The sequence below is a fragment of the Heptranchias perlo genome, chromosome 4 (genome assembly GCF_035084215.1).
Source record: "Heptranchias perlo isolate sHepPer1 chromosome 4, sHepPer1.hap1, whole genome shotgun sequence".
Taxonomy (NCBI): Eukaryota; Metazoa; Chordata; class Chondrichthyes; order Hexanchiformes; family Hexanchidae; genus Heptranchias; species Heptranchias perlo.
The window spans coordinates 130,980,480-131,001,806 of NC_090328.1; the positions used below are offsets into that span (position 1 = coordinate 130,980,480).

The 21,327-nt window shown below is 40.6% G+C and overlaps 1 protein-coding gene across 6 annotated transcripts in view; it reads left to right on the forward strand.

The window, feature by feature from the left end:
* The window catches only part of LOC137321285 (lysine-specific demethylase 4C-like), a 408,143-nt gene that overhangs the window by 361,914 nt on the left and 24,902 nt on the right, over nt 1-21,327 (forward strand). For all 6 annotated transcript variants that reach the window (XM_067983644.1, XM_067983641.1, XM_067983643.1 and 3 more), the window contains one exon: nt 12,634-12,753. In XM_067983644.1, the coding sequence (XP_067839745.1) occupies nt 12,634-12,753 (120 nt within the window). The remainder of the gene's footprint in view (nt 1-12,633; nt 12,754-21,327) is intronic.

Below are 21,327 nucleotides of genomic sequence, written 5' to 3' on the forward strand. Positions count from 1 at the left end.
ATTGCAACCCTTTCTGACATTCCTAAAATCCTTATTTGAAAGGTTATAGCATCTGAATACATAACCATGGTGTTATAATACTAATCACTGTGAAGTTTTTTTTGTTTGAGATTCCCTAGCTGTAAATTGTACTGTTACAGACATTCACCATTTCTTCCAGTGGATAGCCAGTAACCTTGTCTTTACCAGGTGCCCAATGAAGACTCTGTCAAGAATTAGTATTGTAGCACTGCGTACGCTGTGCATGGGTAATTTAGTACAATATGAATATACAAAATGGCTAATATAATGTAGCAGTTTTTAAATCTTGAGAATTTAGTCCATCAAGTTCTGGATTTCAAAGTTCGAAAAATGATTATTTAGATAAGCTAGTAGGGATGTAGTTGTGATTACTGAGGCTGGTAGCAATGCCTGAGGATTGGCTAATGAAGTAAGAATAGCAACAGGATTATAGAAATGCAGCTGATTTAATTTTTTGGATACATAAAACTTCCTTTTTCTGTATTTGCAGAATCTGAATTAGAGTGAAATGGTGTTTTAATAGTAATGCAGATTTTACCATTTAACTCCATCACGTTCTGCAAACATACACTTTCATCCTAACCTTGTGCAGATATTTACTGTGTGTAAGAATCCTTGTTTAAGCAGGATGATTGTTAGTTTTGCTATTTCAGTTGTCTTTTGACGGTACAGAGTTTGGATTGTTCACTAATGTGCAAGCAATACTCAATATTTTTCATGGTTAGGATTTAAGCAGCAAGTCAAATGCACGTTTAAAGGCTCTGTTTCATCCCACCAGCCATTATGAGAAGCCGAGCAACATCTGGCACAATCTAAAAGAGCTCAACATGTTTCCAAATAGCATTGCCTGCTGGGCATTCACATAAGCTGACATCAGGCTGGCGATTATGTCCTTTTATTGGTTTATTTGTAGTCATTAACTTTCTTACTTGCCAGAACCAAAATAGATGGTAATCTTTTTCTTTGAAATTTTGCAACATTTTTATTGAGTCCAAGCACTTTAATGAAGAATCTTTTGAAGTGAGTTATTTCACAAAGGAATTGTGCAACTGTGGTCTGCAGACATTAAGATAGATGTCTCATTCCTGCATATTCAGCAGGATATGAAGTTTTTCAAACATTAAATATTCGAGCCCAAAATAAACATTTTTCAATAAATGGTCTTCTTACATACATTCTAATTTTTAAGTAATACTTTTCTTATACAGATTATTATAATAGAGCTTATTATAATTCAGTCAATGATTTGAATATTACTGTCGATCACACTGGATTCATGGACTTGCTGAATTTTTATTTACTTCCTTGAAAAAATTCTTTGCCCAAATGCCACATAACTTGCCTCTGCCTTTGCAATCCTACCACAATTTAAAAAAAATAATCTGGATTTTCAGCTGCAAAGCAATTTTTTCCATCTACCTTTTCATTATTCTGACTTTCACTGTCACTCAGCAATGTCATGACTTATAGATAACACTCAACTTTTACCCATGTAAATGGTGATGTCGTTTTTCATCGTTGAATACCCATGAGGTTAGGTGAAAAAAACTTTTGAAAGTTATTTTCCATCAAGTCTGTTTTTGCTGTGGCAAGTGGGGCTGCAGTTCCTGAGGCCATTTCAGGTAAACTGCAATATGCTGGCAAATCAAGCTGAAACTGAGAGGTCTCCTAGTGCACACTAACGCACAGATAAATGACAGTGCAGCTGCGCAATGTTCAGACTTGCCATCACAATCCGCTTCATTTCCAAACTGCTCAGCGTGCATAGTTTGCTTGGGCCTTCGTCATCAGGATGACTGAATAGAAGAAGGTTTCTAAATGGCTAATATTGGTAATGTTTAATATCTGTAGTGTTGCAGAGCTGTTGAACTAATGCTAAAGATTGCAATGGGAAATATTGTGTACGTAAAAGATCTGTTTTTTTCTCTCTGAATAGCAAATTGTTTTTTTAATCAAATTAAATTAACATGAATTAAAATTAAACTGCTGTAACACAACGGACCAAACCTTGCGGCATGTGCTTTCAGACGTTTTACTGCACCCTTCAGCTCTAATATAATTTGTATCGTAACTTGTTGGAAGTATGAGCTGATAATGGCGTGGTGCGGCGAGAGCAACAGGGTTTCTGGGACCTTGGTGAGCGAGGGGACCAACAGTGCATCTCCTTAATCAATTAGAATTAAGGACTAAGAAACAAATAGAGGAACGACTGAGAAGGAGGGTGAATTAGAGTGGGTGAATTAGTCAAATCAGGTACAGAAAGAGAAATGAAGAGAGGGAAAGAAAGATTGGATTAAAAGAGACAGAAGGGAAAAGTAAGAAAAAAAGATTAAAATTTATCATTTTTAAAATCTCTAAGAAGAATTTACCACATGCAAGAATGAGACTCAACTCTTTAAATTGTTCCCTTCCTGGAGAGAGTGATTGACGTTATATTAACAATCATCACGTCATTAAAAGGATATTTGTGCTGTTAATTATGAGCCCTAACTTTCTGCGGTGAGTTTAATGGGCAATTAATGTGCAAACCAGCAAGTTCTTAAAAATAACGGAGAGGCTAAGGATGAGATGCTGTTTATGTGAAGCAAACAGCGGAGCGGCGTAAATTGACCAGCAAGTTCTGGATATATGTAATTCACAGCTTATCTCCTCTTCCCCTGAACTTGCTGGCCGATTTGTGCATTAATAACAGCATGCACTGTGAACTCACTGTTATTTTTCCAGGAAGATTTGGCCTAATGAATTTGTGTCCACTGTTATGTCTCTAGTGGACTGCTACTCACCCCAAACCACTCTTAATGTTTTCTTTTGGGTTTGAACATAGCATATAAATGAGCAATCAGAACTCGGTGGAGGATATTTCTCACAGCATAATTGTGTCTCTTACATTAGTGTGCCTTTCCTGTCAAGTTACTAGATAAGAACTGATTGACAGACTATTATTGTAAACCCAATCCTTCAGTCTTAGAGGTTTTGTGAAGAATCAGAGATCAGATTACTGGAGCATTAAATCACGGAAATGATCAAATACTGAAAAATGGGTTATCGTACACATAATTTAAAAAAAAGATTTTTCCTGAGAAAATGACATTATACATATTCCATGAACATGTTAGTAATTACAATTTTTGTTTAAACACAAGTTGAACAATAGTCAGTGGGCAGAAGAATTGCTTGTATAGTTTTTGGTATTTATTATGTTTTCAGTATTTCTCAAAAATAATGAATTACTATTGATTATAAACAGCGTCTAGGTGAGTTGACAAATTTCAAACACAATTTTCATAGTGTTTGGCAAACTGTTTTTGGGGTGGAGGAAGAGTTATATGATATAATTATCATGATATGCAGCTGATGCAATGATGTGTTTCAATATGATTTACTTCATTACGCTCTGTAAACAAACAAAAAAATTCTTCAAACATTTCTGCCGTTAAATGTTGATTTATGTATGAAGGTGCTTTTTTGACATTACAACAGATCTATTTCAAGGTGTTACCAAGAAAAAAAAATGTCTTTAGTGTTCAGGTGATTCTATTATGTTCAGGGACCCTCACCAGCCACCCTGACCCAAGTGGACTGCACAAAGAACTGTTACCAGACACAGAGGTAGAAGCATTTTGATTTCCAGCAGTGGTGAACACTTTGCCAGAGTAGCTGCTAATTTCTGAGTAGCATTATTGTCCTAATTGTCTGAATTCTTTTTATAACAGTCTCCAGAGGACTTGGATTCATTTGGTGATATTCCCATCAGCTGTCTAGAGTGATCCAGAGAGAGCAGTGTGTAAATTCTTTTAAGACATTCTTCTGCTTCTCTGGGTCCAGTATGATCTAATCTTAAACATTGGCTGGGATTTGCAGAATTTACTCTGACAAATGGTTTAGCGCAGTGCTTTTACTAATTTAGGTACAGTACAAGCATCCTGAAACATACAGGAGCTATACTTGTATGGGACGTTAGACAAATGAAATCTTGATTGCTTCCTCTCCCCTGCCCCTGGCTCCCCTCTACCATATGACCGGCAGAGATTCTTATTTTCTAAAATATTTTCTGTCTTAATATGATGGATATATACTTTGCAAACATATAAAGCAGCTGGCAGCATCCATTTGTGATTCAATTGTCAGCATTTATCTGCAGTGTGTACTAAATAAATTTAGATACGTCTGAGAACAAGAGATACGACTGACCCCTCGCTTCCTCAGCTGACTTGCCTTTGTTATCCACTCTGCGATTTGGAGGTGCCTCCAGCTGGGAAAGTTGTTGCAGTTGTCACCCAGAGAGCAAGATTGACAGAGCACTCAGAAGAGGTCATCTTCCTCTTTTCGGTTGTAGGAGGTACATGGCGTGGGTAGATAAGTGGGTGAGGAGAATAGATTCTTTATTTTATTGTGCCTTTCCAAAACAGATAGGATATTCCTGCATCCATAGTGGGGAGGGGGAAACATCATCTGAGCCAATTGTCATATTAAGAAAATGGTGTGTTTCATGTTATGCTCTGTTGCATTGCTGCCTCACGGCGAGGCAGGAACTCAAGATTTTTTTTTGTTGGCAGCAGTTATGACCTATTATTTGCTACAACAGAGAAGCTCTCGATGCTTACAGAATTTATTGTTTGATATTCAACAGTTCTCTGCAAAGATCTTCCAATGAAGGGAGCAGTTGCTGATGATTTTGTTGAAGTTTTCTTTTGATTTTGTTACAGGATCACTCAACTCACATTATGAACTGCACACTGCTGACCCTCATTGGCCAGTTCAACCTAAGTCACTGGGGGTGGGGGGCGTGAGGGTAGGTAAATTTTAACACTGAGTCTGGAAGACAGCGGGGGTTGGGTGGGGGGGAATTTCCAGAGGGGAAACTTGGAAGCATGGGTTTCCCAGACGTCTGTACGATTTTGACGTAAGGACGTCTTTCAGTTTTTCTCAGTAGGTTTCCTGGGCGACAGCCAGCCAGATTGACAGGCCGGCTGTCAGTCGGACAGGCGAACAGCCAGGGAGCGGATGCCAGCAGGTTAGTCTTAGAACGGGGGGGGGGGTTGGAGATCATTGGGGGCAGGTCGGACGTGGCGGGGGGGGATCGGCCGATCGGACGTGTGGGATCGCGGCAGGCAGGCTCGTTGGGCCTGGAGGAAACACTCCTGCTCCTCCTGGCCCACAAGCAGTGCAACAAAGGCACTTCCCTGTTGAGCCGAGCCTGCTCGCCTCCCCTTATGTGGTGTGAAGCAGAAGGCCCAGGAATCTCAGCCCCCAGGAGTTAAAAATGAAAATCCTTTTAAAATGGAGGCCCGCAGACTCCTTAAGATTTTACTGACCGACCTGACTCCTGAGAGCTGGTTGGTCGCCCGCCCCTTAACCCGCCTCCGTTAAAACCGGAAGTGGTCGGGTTTTACTATTTTTTAATAATTTTTACCTTCCCGCTCGCCCCAACCCACCCATTTGTGGGGTTAAAATTTACCCCCATATGTTTTTCCCAGTGACAGATACATAGGAACAGGAGTAGGCCATTCAGCCCCTCGGGCCTATTCCGCCATTTAATGAGCTCATGGCTGATCTGTACCCTAACTCCATTTACCCGCCTTGACTCCATACCCCTTAATTCCCTTGACTAGCAAAAATCTATCAATCTCAGATTTAAAATTATTAATTGCGTGAAAAAATGTTTCCGAACTTCTCTCCTAAATGGCCTGGCTTCTGATTATAAGGTTATGTCGCCTTGTCCTAGACTCCCCCATCAGCGGTGGTGTTCAGAGGGATCTGGATGACCTTGTACAAGAAACAGAAAATTAGCTTATAGGTACAGCAAGCAATTAGGAAGGCAAATGGCATGTTGGCCTTTATTGCAAGGGGGTTGGAGTACAAGAGTAAGCAAGTCTTGCTACAAGTATACAGGTCTTTGGTGAGACCACACCTAGAGTACTGTGTACAGTTTTGGTCTCCTTATCTAAGGAAGGATATACTTGCCTTGGAGGCGGTGCAACGAAGGTTCACTAGATTGATTCCTGGGTTGAGAGGGTTGCCCTTTGAGGAGAGATTGAGTAGAATGGGCCTATACTCTCTGGAGTTTAGAAGAATGAGAGGTGATCTCATTGAAACATGTAAGATTCTGAGGGGGCTTGACAGGGTAGATGCTGAGAGGCTGTTTCTCCTGGCTGTCGAGTCTAGAACTCGGGGGCATTGCGTCAGGATAAGGGGTCGGCCATTTAAGACTGAAATGAGGAGGAATTTCTTCACTCAGAAGGTTGTGAATCTTTGGAATTCTCTACCCCAGAGGGCTGTGGATGCTGAGACACTGAGTATATTCAAGATTGAGATAGATAGATTTTTGGACTCTAGGGGAATCAAGGGATATGGGGATCGGGCGGTAAAGTGGAGTTGAGGCCAAAGATCAGCCATGATTTTATTGAATGGCGGAGCAGGCTCAAGGGACTGTATGGCTTACTCCTGCTCCTATTTCTTATGTTCTTATTCAAATGGCGGCCTCCTGTGCTGTATCATTCTATGCAATCACCCCTTAACCTCCTATATTCCAGGGAATACAAGCCTAGTTTATGCAATCTCTCCTCATAATCTAACCCTTGGAGCCCTGGTAACATTCTGGTGAATCTGCGCTGCACTCTTTCCAAGGCCAATATATCCTTTCTAAGTTGCGATGCCCAGAACTGTACACAGGTGTGGCCTAACCAGAACTTCGTATAGCCGTAGCAAAACTTCCTCCCCTTTGTGCTTGACCAACCTTATTGAATTCTTTGAAGAAGTAACAGAAAGTGTCGATGACGGCAATGCAGTAGATGAAATATATTTAGATTTTCAAAAGGCCTTCGATTAGGTACCGCATAGTAGACTCGTGACTAAGGTCAGAGCATGTGGAGTCAGGGGACAAGTAGCAGAATGGATAGCAAGCTGGCTACAAAACAGAAAACAGAGTAGGGGTCAAAGATAGTTACTCAAACTGGCAAAAGGTGGGAAGTGGTGTTCCTCAAAGATTGGTGTTGGGACCACTGCTCACCGTTTACATAAATGATTTGGATTTGGAAATCGGAAGTACAATTTCAAAATTTGCGGACGACCCCAAATTGGGGGGTATAATTAATACTGAGGAGGATTGCGACAAAATACAGGAAGACATTAATAAACTTGCAGAATGGGCATGTAATTGACATGAATTTCAATATGGATAAGTGTGAGGTGGCATATTTTGGTAGGAATAATAAGGCCACATACTCCTTGGAAAATAAGGGTGCTCAATCGGCGCTACACGGCCTCTCTGACATCCAAGATGGCGTCTTGGATGCGCACGCACGTTTCCTGTGTGACGTGCGCCAGACGCCATCTTGGTATAGGAGTTAGCTCAGGCGCAGATAACGAACGCTGGAATCAGGTAAAGTAGGGAGAAAATGGCTTCAATCAGTGTGCAACGCTGATTTAAAGTCATAAGTCCCAAAATGGTGTCTAACGCTCAACTCAATGCACAGTCTTAGCCCGATCATCTGAACGTGTCTTAGAGTGCCTGCAGGACCCCCCACCAGCGCTATTTAAAGGGACCATGCAAGATTTACAGGTTAGTGGCTGGATTATTGCTTCTGGCTGCTGAGACGTTTGTAACTGTTTTTAGAGGTCTCCTTGACTTCAATACTAGGACGCAAGGACATAGCCTCACATTTAGAGCCAGGACGTGCAGGAGTGAAGTTAGGAAATGCTTGTACACGCAAAGGGTGGGAGACATTTGGAACGCTCTTCTGCAGACGGCAGCTCATAGAAAATAGGAGCAAGAGTAGGCCATTCGGCCCTTTGGGCCTGCTCCGCCATTCAAAATGATCATGGCTAATCGTCTAACTCAGTACCCTGTTCCCGCTTTTTCCCCATATCCCTTGATCCCCTTAGCATTAAGAAATATATCTATCTCCTTCTTGAATATATCTAATGACTTGGCCTCCACTGCCTTGTATGGTAGAGAATTCCACAGGTTCACCACCCTCTGAGTGAAGAAATGTCTCCTTGTCTCTGTCCTAAATAAAATTGTTGGACTATAACTTGGTGTTGTAAGATTGTTTACATCTGTCCTAAATGGCATACCCCGTATCCTGAGACTGTGACCCCGGATCTGGACTCCCCAGCCATCGGGAACATCCTCCCTGCATCTAGTCTGTCTAGTCCTGCTCAACTCAACGCACAGTCTTAAACCGACCATCTGAACTTGTTGATGCTAGCTCAGTTGAGAATGTTAAATCTGAGATTGATAGATTTGTGTGAACCAAGGGTATTAAGGGATGTGGGGCTAAGGCGGGTATATGGAGTTAGGCCACAGATCCACCATGATCTCACAGAATGGTGGAACAGGCTCGAGGGGCTAAATGCCACTGCCACTTGCTGCCTCATGCTATGCGCCACCTTCTCCTGCAAGAAAGTGGAACATGGCTAACCTGTCTGAATACCAACGACACCTTTTGATTGGTGTGACGGTGTCCCAGCCTAATATAAGATATGCGATTTGAGAACCTCTTATTCACTCACTCACCTGACGAAGGGGATAATCTCCGAAAGCTTGTGATTTTAAAATAAAATTGTTGGACTATAACCTGGTGTTGTAAGATTCCTTAGGATAAAGAAGCAGAGGGATTTAGGGGTACGGATACACAAATCACTAAAAGTAGCGATGCAGATTAATAAGGCCATAGAAAAAGCAAACCAAGCACGGGGATTCATTTCTAGAGGGATAGAATTGAAAAGCAGAGAAGATATGCTAAGCTTGTACACAACCTTGGTTCGACCACAGTTGGAGTACTGTGAACAGTTCTGGTCTCCACGCTATAAAAAGGATATTGAGGCACTGGAGAAGGTGCAAAAGAGATTTACTAGGAAAATACCATAAATGAGAGGTTATACCTATCAGATTGAATAGGCTGGAGCTTTTTTCTCTAGAAAAGAGAAGACTGAGGGGTGACCTGAACGTGGTCTTTAAGATTATGAAAGGGTTTGATAGGGTAGGCGTAGAGATGTTTCCATTTGCGGGGGAGACTGGAACTAGGGTCCATAAATATAAGATAGTCACTAACAAATCCAATAGGGAATTCAGGAGAAACTTCTTCATCCAGAGAGTGGTAATAATATGGAACTCGCTACCACAAGGAGGCAACTGGCATAAATGCATTTAAGGGCAAGCTAGATAAACAAATGAGGGAGAAGGGAATAGAAGGATATGTTGATAGGGTTAGATGAAGAAGGGTGGGAGGAGGCTCACGTGGAGTATAAACACCGGCATGGATCTGTTGGACCGAATGGTTTGTTTCTGTGCTGTACATTCTTTGTAATTATATTCTAGCCCTCGAGATGTAAAGGCTAACATTCCATTAGCCTTTTTGATTATTTTTTGTACACTGACCACTACATTTTAGTGACCTGTATACATGGACCCCTAAATTGCCACTGTTCCTAGCTTTTCACCATTTAATAAAATCTATTACTCGAATCTATCCATTTTTGGTCCAAAATGGATGATCTCACACTTACCTGTGTTGAAATCCATCTGCCACAGTTTTGCCCACTCACTTAATCTATCAATGTCTCTGTAATTTTATGCTCCTGTCTACACTACTTACTATGCCACCAATCTTTTTGTCATTGGCAGACTTGGATATATGACTCTCTATTGTGTAATTTAAGTCATTAATAAATATAGTGAATAGTTAAGGCCCCAACACAGATCCTTGTGGAACACCACTAGTCATTTCCTTCCAATTTGCATATCCATTATCCCTGCTCTCTGTCTTCTACCGCCTAATGAATCTCCTAACCAGGTCAATAATTTGTCTTCATTAGCTTCAATTTTAGCTAACAATCTCATTTGTGGAACCTTATCGAATGCCTTCTGGAAGTCCATATAAACTATATCCATAGACATTTCCCTGTTTACTACTTTAGTTATTACCTCAAAAAATTCAGTTAGGTTTGTTAGACATGACCTACCCGTTTCAAATCCATGTTGGCTCTCTCGAATCAGCTCAAATCTCTCAAGTGCTCACGACAATGTCTTATCCTGCCTTCTTTCACTGTATCTCACCACATGTGAAGCCTGTTCCAGACTCAGTTCTAGGGCTTTGGGGCCTTGAAGCCTTCTACAACTTCCACGAGCACTAGTTACAGAAGCCTGACTCATTTTTTTTGGACTAAGCCTTCAAGCCAACTTCAACCGACAATGGTGCCAGGACATCCTGGCCCCTGACTGGCACCCTCGCAATTGCACATCTCCATGGTGCGTCTTCCTGCTCTACATTTCAAAGTGGTATTGATGTGAGTCAGTTCTGATAACTGGCTTCAGCCGGTGGGACTAATGCCAGCACTCTTCTAAGAAATATAAAAGTGAAATGTCAAATATGGAGCCTTCTATCAAGAATCTCATTAAGGTCTCCGTTGATTTTGTGTTGTCAATTGCAATGATCATCTTGCTGTAAATAGTCACATTTGTATGGACTCAAGGGACAGCAATCCTGGTACTACAGCAAATGCTGATTGGTATGAGTTGCCAAAAGGTAGGAAGAGGGCTAACGCTAGACAATACAGGAGCTGAATGAGGAGGCTCTGCTATTAGAGATTCAGTTTGACTTCCTTGCTTCACCTTTATTTCCTTTTCACTGGAATTTGCTGCAATCTAAATGTTATTATTGGAATGTTTCAATGGCCTCAATGTTTTCACAGTCTTCCTCTTGCCACCTTTGGGCACGCTGAGGACTTGTCTGAGAGAGAGGCTGTGATGTACCAGGGCTGGTGGCATAGGAGATCACAATACCAGAATCGTGATTTTCTTAAAAGGAATTAAAGGAATTTTCTACGTATGCAGAGGTTGAACTTCAATCAAAGTAGAATCATAGAAAGGTTGCAGCTCGGAAGGAGGCCATTCGGCCCATTGAGTCCGTGCTGGCTCTCTGCAAGAGCAATCCAGCTGGTCCCACTCCCCCCACCCTATCCCCGTAGTCCTGCAAATTTTTTCCCTTCAAGTACTTATCCAATTCCCTTTTGAAAGCCACGATTGAATCTGCCTCCACCACCCCCTCAGGCAGTATATTCCAGATCATAACCACTCTCTGGGTAAAAAAGTTTTTCCTCATGTTGACGATCCGGATTCTTTCCCCTCAGTCTGGTTCAGTAAAAACTGAAGTCGAATACATTTTAAAGTTCATCACAACTTTAATAGCAGGGTTCTTAGTCTGCAGCATTGATTTGGACTCCTGATAGAGTCCCTCTATGCTGGCAGAGCAAGAACAAAAACATACAGAAATCCACACGTTTTTATACAAATCAATAGGGTTGGAACATACTTAACGAGGGTCAACACCAATCATAAGCCGGGCATAGGTTGCCATGCGAGGTTACATTATTTCCGGCCAATCATAGATCGTCCATGTGCTGATCATGCTGCTGTTAGACATCAAAGGGGATACTTCCTCACCTTCCAACTTGGAATGTTCTTCCCTGTTCCTTCTGTTCCTTATCTCCCAACCTGGAATGTCTTTCAACTTTGGCTAAGCTCGTTACCTATATTGATCTGCCATAAACATGGAGACATTCAGACCAGTCCTTGAATCACATCAAAGACTCTACATTGCTAAGACCATGCAAACCTGCTGACTACGCAAACATATGGCCCAGCAGGAGGCCAGGCCACCTGTACCAATCTCAGTTACTAACTAATTAACCCTTTCTAACCATTTTGCATTCTGCTTCTTTGCCACGTAGACATTTTAATATTTTACCGAAAACTGACCACGTAGGGATTCTCAATGTCACCTTTGGTTCTTTTGCCATTCACCTTAAATCTATGTCCTCTGGTTCTTGACCCTTCTGTCAATGGGAATAGTTTCTATCTACTCTGTCTAGACCCTTCATGATTTTGAATACCTCTATCAAAACTTCTCGCAACCTTCTCTGTTCCAAGGAGAACAACCTCAGCTTCTCCAGTCTGCCCTTGTAACTAAAGTCCCTCATCCCTGGAATCATTCTAGTAAATCTTTTCTGCACCCTCTCTAAGGCCTTCACATCTTTCCTAAAGTGCGGTGCCCAGAACTGGACGCAATACTCCAGTTGTGGCCGAACCAGTGTTTTATGAAGGTTCATCATGACTTCCTTGCTTTTTTTTGTATTCTTTCCCTTTATTAATAAAGCCCAGGATCCCCTATGCTTTTTTAACCGCTTTCTCAACCTGCCCTGCCACCTTCAACAATTTGTGTACATATACCCCCAGATCTTTCTGTTGCTGTACCCCTTTTAGAATTGTGCGCTTTATTTTATATTGCCTCTCCTCATTCTTCCTACCGAAATGTATCACCTCGCATTTTCCTGTTGTTTCATTTGCCACATGTCCGCCCATTTCACCAGCCTGTCACTATCCTCCTCACTGTTCACTACACTTCCAAGTTTTAATGTAGTTTAACAAAGTATAACAAAAACTATGCATATGGCAAATAATCCACTATTTCAAAATCTCAAAGTAGACCCTCTTTCATTCACATCTCTATACCTTCACTTCAGTATTGTGAAGCACTGCCTTGGATTACTAACACAACACTTAACAAATATGTATTTTTTTTACAAATGTTTTCTTTTTATCTTTTGTAGAGCAAAAATTGCTTAGAGCTCGGTCCTCCAGCAGAGGGAGAAGTTGTCCAGGTGAGATGGACTGATGGACTGCTCTATGGTGCCAAATTTGTGGCATCAAACATTATTTACATGTACCAGGTAAGAGCTGTTTGGCTTGGACTGTGTCGGGACAAATATTTAAACTGTTGACATTTTAATGAACTGACTGACGGGAATTCAGTATTAGTGGTATCTTCTGCTTCTCTTTCTTATCCATTCTATCTAGTACAAAGTTAACAAAATGAGTGTGTGCACCATGGTTGTTTACTGAATAATTTACTGCCCTCTTAAAATTTGTTTTAATTTACAATTGCAAATACCTTTTAAGTAGGTAATTTATAAACATGCTCATCATGAAAAGATGCCTTAGATGGTGCCTTAGATTAATGGTAATTTTTCATTTTAAGCTGGTTACACTCTCAATTGCAAATTCAGTTGATCATATATAATGAACAGCTAGTTGATCTCACGTCATGTACACAATCATTCAAAGCCAAGGGCAGTATTAAAGTTGCAGCCATCAGCACCCCTCCACTCTGATAGGATTTCCCAGACGGTGACACAGTTTACTGAACAGCACCTTTCTCCTACTCGCGCCTCCTCTTGGGGGGGGGGGGGGGGGGGGGGGGATGATTGGACCAAGGTCGGGAAGGGTGGAGAGAAAGGTGGGGGAAAAGAGAGAATAGGAGAAGGGGAAGAGGAGGCGCGAGTAGGAGAAAGGTGCTGTTCAGTAAACTGTGTCACCGTCTGGGAAATCCTATCAGAGTGGAGGGGTGCTGATGGCTGCAACATTCGTCTTCCGTGGGTGAGGCAGAAAGCTTCAGCTTACGGGGAAGTCCCAAAGCACTTTGCAACCATTTGATTACTGTGGTCACTATTGTTTTGTAGGCAAATATGGCCGTCAATTTGCACAGATCAAGGTCTCACAGACAACAACAAGAGGAATGTCCACTTAACCTGTTTTTGATGGTGTCGGTTAAGAGATAAATAAATGTTGGGCCTGCTACACTTCAAATAGTACAATATCCACCTAAGCTGGCAGATGGGACTTTGGTTTAATGCCTCTCCGAAAGATGGCACCAACAATACAGAATTCCATCAATAATGTGCTGAAGTGTCAACATAGATTATGTGCTCATGTCCTAGAGTGGGGTTTGAACCCTCGATCTTGTGACTCAGGCAAAAGTGTTACCACTGAGCCAAGGCTGAACAGCCTTATAACATCTTGGAGTTTGGAGTGGAAAGTATTTTCTGGGGTGCCATTCTCTCCTCTGTTGCCAGTCGAAGTAAAAGGCGGCTGGTGATTGAGTTAGTGCACAAAAGAGCACAAAACTCCACTGGGCGATGAATCTCAGATGGCATTGTATCTCCATGGACAATGCTGAAGGAATCTGAGGGCAGGGATTAAAGCCAGAGGTTGGAGTAGCACATGTCTGGTCACTGTGGGAAGGGCTGTTTATTTGCATTGATAACTCGTTCCATGAAAAAGCTTAACTTTCGCCTCTACATGGAGAGCCTCTGATAAGGGCTCCCTGAGGTGACATCCAGTGTCTTTCCGCTGAAAGTGTATGCTGACTCTCACAGCCAGAACACAGTACCAGTGTTAGATTTTGCACTAACATTACATGACAGTCATTTAATATTGTAAATGTCAATCATGGTGTTACCTAGAGGCATAACAGATGTTGCATGTAAATGTGATACTTTTAACATGGGTTTCCCATTGATAGCCTGCATGGACTTTCAACGTATTTTGAGACAGAATGTTGCAACCCACTCAGCATTTTAATATGTAATAGATATTGCAAAGCAGCAACATTACTGACACATTTTCAATCTCTTGTGTGCGCTTGCGCGCTCTCTCGCTCGCACGCTCTGATTTTCTCGCTCGCGCGCTCTCTCTCATTTTAAATTTGCTACGGGCTGAATTGTGCAGTGCAGTTTCATTTTATCCTGTCCGTTTGAATGTATTGTTTCTTCAATCCTCCTGGTTTTTGCATTAGTCTCTGTCCATATCCCTTCTGTAATGTAATGGTTTCTGAAAGGTAGGCTCGAGTAAGCTGGGTGATCTGTTTTCCATTTTTTTTCTCTTTTTTTTGTTGGGGGGAGACCCTGATGCCCACTTTGCATCTCCCCTGACAAACCGAGAATGGGACTTACACACATCCTACCACTCCACGGTGCAGTGCTTTGCTAGGCCAAACCCCTGTATGACTGAGCACCCTTTTTTTTCCCCTCAAACATTTTTGCATCAAATGATCCCTTGAGTCACTTGGTCACACGCTGAACTTGGAATTCAATTGGTTTTCAGTCATTTACTCAGCTGTGAATGGATAACAAACACCCTTGACAGTTTCCATAATATTTTGCACCATCTGACCCTTTAAGATGTACAACAAGGTTTAATTTTAATTCAAAACTTTATGATTTGTGTTTTTTTCTGAGAGTTTAGATTTTTAAAAAAATCATGAAATCAACTGTAAGTAAATAATTGTTCTTTAGGAGTCCAATATAAAACAAAATGTTGGGAATGAAAAAAACTTCAGGTTTGATTGGGAAATCACAGCAAGTCAAAAAATATTTGTACAACAGGCTGCGATGAACTGAGTTAATGAGAAGGAATTCTTTTTGCAAAGGGTCGGGACAGGTCTGTTTTGTGAGTCAACACACTCTTTGGTGAGGGAGAATGTTTGTTTTTTTATGTTTTTATAAAAACATGAATTTACTACCAGCCTGTAGACCTACATTTTCATCCACTAGCATGATTTCCTAGAGGCCTGCGGTTGCAGAACAGTTCGGATCCAAGTCTTTTGTGTTTTTAAGTACTTTCAGCAATGTTTTCACTCTGTGGCTTCAGCCTCCCTGAAAAGCCTTGGGTTTAACTTGATATTCTTTCCAAATCTATCACCTCAAGTTAGGAACTCCACTTGTGCTCGCAACTTCAAAGATCTTGCAGTCTGAGTGTGTGTGCCCACTGTGGAGAAATCCTAGCATGAATCGGCATGATTTCCTCAAAAGAACAATGGGGAAGCATGTCTTTCCTCAGGCTGTAACAGTAATTAAGCAGTTATTTTTCCAAGTGATTTCAAAACAGTTTGGAGCATGAAGTTAGTTGAGATAAGGGTTGACAGGATAATTATTTTCAGCTGTTTATTTTCACTTCCGAGAGAGGTTGCTCAGATAAAAGAGATAGGTGGGGGAATGATAATAGCACATGCGTTTTTTGTTTGTACTGAGAATTCAAAAATGATGGTACACAGAGCATGTATTTCTGTAGCTGTGTATCTTTATCCAGCTGTGCACCTTTATTTATCCAGCTCCAATGGGTAAGGAAAACACTCATTTATTTTCCAAGAACCAATCAAAAAAATACTTGTTTCATGACCCTCCCAAATCTCTTTCCAAACTCGGTGGCCATCTAACCTGCTCCATTATAGCAATACAACTTCCAACTCATTGTGAGCAATGCCATGGGAGATTCATCATATGTTATGGATTTTCTTTTAAACAAATTAGAGATTGATTCTAATATTTCCAAAAGTAAAAAAAATTAATTTGTCATTTTCCAGTGATTTCAAGCTATGGGAAGTTATTATCTTTACACTGTATCTTGATCATTACTTGCTGATGATTTCCATTTAAAGAAAAATAACCTAAATGGGAACCGAATATGATTTACGATGAAGAACTCAGCCTTAGGTTGTAACCAGAGTTGATAGAATCTATTATAAATGTTCCATAACCAGTATCCTATTACAAATTAATTGCACAATACAACATTGCCAAACATTTATAAACTGGCTGTTCGTTTATATTGACAGATTTAATTAAATGTTCTTCCTCATTTATTTATAGTCTGTATACATGGGATCAAGATCATCATCCATCAGGGGAAGGTGGTAGAGAGAGAATCACAGGGAAATGTCCCTTTTAAAAGCCTTGCTCTTTGTAGTTTGCAAAGAGGAACATAATCTTACCCTAATCATGTGTTAAGAGCTGCAGCTGTTCCCAGCAGTTTTCAGCAGTACACAACTCATGCAGCCTGGAGCTTATAGCCGCATCCATTTTTGTGTTTCTGGATGCAGGATTAATTGTGATATTGCTATCGTTGAAGCTTTTGGCGGTGTATTGGGCACTGGGCTATGGTACTGTTGGGATGTGGGGTCAGTCCCTTGTGCTGCTGAGTTCCCGTTCTAAACCAGGCTGCTTATAGGTAGTCGTTGGAAATAGGCCAGGTGTCTCCCTATGGGGATACCAGAGGGTCATTGCTGGACCACACGCTCTCTCACCTCCTAGTATTAGAGAAAATAACATCACTGCAAATTTTAACTTTGCTGTCCATTTTCTCAATCTCCTGTCGATTTTTTTTTTACAAATTAGGAAACTAAAAAGGTATTATAACAATTTTTGCTAAAAACAGTAACGTTAAATGTAAGAAGAATACTCAATGACTACAGTGAACACTAGGAATAGTTCTTCATAATTTCAATCTTCATTAGATCTACGTTTACACACTTGTAGTATTCTCATGAGTGCCATGGAATATTTTCTCTGTCTCTTTCAATATAAATTAAATATATATGTCAACCACAGCAAAATACCAGCTCAATACCAAGGTGCGGTTTTTCTTTCGTTTTGGAAGTTGAACCTAATCAATATGGGATTGCTGCAAAAGTTTATATTCAAATACCAGCAGCAGCAAAGATCAGAGAAAACAACATCACTGGTTTTCCAGTATTTTTTTATTTTGCAGCGGTAATAATCTCTTGCCGAATAGAAAATGTGAAGAGGCCAATTTGGAGGTATCTGAGCAGTCGTGTTGTCCACTTTAGTTTTTGACAGCTTTAGTTGTCCACTTTTTTTTTTGAATAGCTGCTGCAATATTTCAAATGATTTGATCACAATATTGCAGCAAGCATAAGGACTGCCACTTTGAAGGCTACCTCTAAACTGGGCACATGGAATTTGTATTGCAGGGTTTTAATAAGAAGTATTGTTCAGAAGCATGCATGCATTTATTTTGCGGTCACTGTACAGTTTTGTTGGAGCATACATTGGGATTGCTAGCACAGTTGTATATTTTCAAGGTCATTTTCCCACAAGTTAATTCAGCTGCTTTAAGTTAGTTATGAAACGACCCACGTGTTCTGTAATTTATTTTACAAGTGAAATTAAGTTAACACTATTATTTCTGGCATTTATACTTGGGGAAACCTGTATATATGCTGCAAAAACATTCTGTGCCGCACCAATTAATATGAAAAGTAAAATCACAATAAAAGGGTCAATGACTCACATTTGAGCAAGGTTATTTAAACAAAAAGTGAAAGTTGTTACTTTTTTCCGGTAAAAGTTTTGATAATGAAACCAGTTAACCCTTTTGTTTCATAAAGTCAGAGGCAGTAAAAATTATGTTTTTTAAATGGAAAATAACAAGCTTCATTGAAATGGAAAATGGTGCATAGCAGTTTTGCTGGAAGTACAATAATTTGGATTTTTGATCCATGGGATATAGATGACTACAAATGAAGAAGAAATGTTAATTATTATAGGTGGAATTATCCTTTGTTCCTGCAGAAACTGTCTCTCTGTACCAACTTTCATTTGATTTAATAACCAATATTGCTTTGCATTGATTTGCATAAAAATACAGAATCTCTGCTAAATGCCACAGAAGTCATGATATTAAATGATGACAGTAGCATTGTGATGGTGCTGATATTTACAGACATGCTAAAATTGCACATATTAGTTCCTGTCATCAGCAACATAGGAATTTGTATGGTGTTCTAGTGGGAAGTGGCAAGAACATTTCTAATAACTAAGCACAAGAATAACCATTAATGCCATTTTAAGATTTTTTTTCTGCTTCACCTCTGAGGCAGCATGGTAATTGTATTCCACTACTATTGAAATTTTACATATATATACTTTGATCTCTGTTCCCAATGGTGCAGCTGTCCCAAAAGGACTTTACCATTTTTGAGCCTTTTCTCTTGTTCAACCTTGATGACTGGAACAACTCTTTGAACTTCTTGTACTGTCAAAGTACAAGACATATTAGAAATGCATTGACACTGGAAATATGTTTAATATTTAATATCTATAGCTACCACCCACTAGCTCTGGCTATCAAATAAATTGGATTTTTGTATCATGGCACTTCAGACTATGTTCAACATCAGTGTTGCCACATTGAAAAAGTTCACATAAAATTGGATTACATATATTTTTGTAAGATGTCTATAGATTATGTAAGAAAGATACATTGTAATTTAATAGACATTGTCGTTAGTAATATGGAATACATTTAAGCAGTTATCAAAGTTCCTTTTGGTTTCTTGAACCAACCAATCACTAAACTGTTTGACCCTGTTGAATTTCCATTGCCATATCTTCTCAAAGACCACCTATTTCCGTAAAATTGCCCACCTCTCCCCCTACCTCAGCTCATTCACTGCTTAAACCTTCATTCATGCATAGACTATGCTAATGTTTTTTTTTGCCAGCCTCCCTTCTTCCTTTCTCCAAAAACTCTGCTGCCTATATCCTTTCCCAAGTTCAATTCGCCCAATTCTCACTCACCTATCATTTAAAATTCTTATCCTTGTCTTTAAACCCCTTCATGGCATTGCTCCTCCCTATTTCCAAAACCTTTTCCAGCCCTAAACCCCGGCCCACCCCCACCCCCAAATTTTTTGTTCTCTAGCTGCAAGTTCTTGAGTATTCCCCGCTATATTTGCCCTAACGTTGGCAGTGTGCCTTCAGTTGCCTAGGAAATCTCTGGAATTTCTTTCTCAAAAAAACGCACCTCTACACCTCCCTTCTTTCCTTCTGCTTCTTAAAGCTTATCTCTTTGATCAAGCCTTGCTCACCCCGCTTAATCTTCCCTCCTTCGGCTCAACACCATTTCTTCCTCATGCCTTTGGATGTTTTCCACATTAAAGGCACTATATAAATGGAAGTTGTTGATGATGGATGAAAGACAGAACTTGTATTTATGTAACACCTTTCATTGTTCTCAGGAGGCTCCAAAGTGCTTCATAGCCAATTAATTATTTTTGAAGTGCGGTCACTGTTGTTATGTAGGCAAGTGCAGGAGTCAATTTGCACACAGCAAAGTCCCACAAACAGCAGTTAATTTGACAGTTAATTTGTTTCTGTGGCATTGGTTGAGGGATAAATGTTGCCCAGAACATGAGGAGAACTCCCCTGCTTTTTCCTCAAAAACTGCCATGGGATCTTTTATATCCACCTGAACAGGCAGGTAGTGCCCCAATTTAACATCTCAATCAAAAAGCAACACCTCAGACAGTGCAGTACTCCCTCAGTACTGTACTGGAGTAGTAACGTTGATTATGTGCTCAAGTCCAGGAGTGGGGCTTGAGCCCCATGACCTTCTGACAGAGATGAGCGTGCTACCACTAAAACACGGACAAAACTATATTCTCCAAGCACTGTGTTATACCCAACTGTGAATAACTTCAGCCTCAGTGGTGCATCCAATATGTGTTTGTGCAAGCTTTTTAAATAATTAAAGGTTGGGTAATTTTCTATATTTACTGTCTACATGTAGACACTTCCATGAGACAAATCTCCTGCTGTAACAATCTCCTGATCGCTCAATTCTCACATTGTTAATGTCTTCCTTTGCTCATGTGCTGTCCCTCTCCCTTTCAAAACCTCTGACATCACCCTCCTCTTCAAAAAACCCAACCTTGACCTCGGGTTGCCAACACTCCAGGATTGCCCTGGAGTCTCCAGGAATTAAAGATTTATCTCCACGACACTGCTGCAAGCAACCGGGGAGAAAAATCATAGGGTCATTTTAAAAAAAAGTGTTTTCTTCATTAGTTTAGTTTCTTGGTTATAAAAATATTGGCGATGGGATGGGGGCGGGGGAAAGGCTGTTTGATTAGGTGGGGCAGTTGGAGGTCATACGATGAAACCTCCAGGAATATGTCTAACCAGAGAGACCCATCTCTCCTCCAACTATTGTCCCATCTCAAAACTACCTTTCTACTCTAAAATTGTTGAATGTGTCATCACCTTCCAGCTCTCTTCCCACCTTTCCCTGTTTAATCCGTTCAATCTAGCTTTCGCCCTGTTCTCAACACAGAGACTACCCTGGTCAAATTCATCAATGATATCCTCTGATTGTGACTGTGGAACATTATCCCTCCTCGAACTCTACGAGGTAGCCAACATGGGTCGACCATGCCGTCCTCCTCCACTGCCAGTGTGACTGCCCTTGCGTGACTTTTGTTCTACTCATGCAAGTCCCAATGCAACCAGCACATCTCCAACAACGGCCCAGAAACTGTTTTCTATGCAAGTATCGCTCAATGGTAGCAGCCCATCTATATCTATAAGGGTTACATGCATATTCTGAGCAGCATAATTGCCTGATCAGATCAGAGCGATGCAAGTAAGTGCTCTTGTTGAACATGGAAATGTCTTGCATGTGCTCTTCCTGGATCCTCAACTTAATAGAAAGTAGTGTTTTTCAAGATCTCCCGGTGTTGGAGCAAAAATACCAAAATCTTGAAATAGTTTCACTTACAACAAACTCTATAACAATTATTCTTTCCTATAGGAAATACATATTTTCTGGCATGCTGGAAAAGTGCCTAGAAGATTGGTGCATGTGGTATTCCTATTATTCTATTTCAC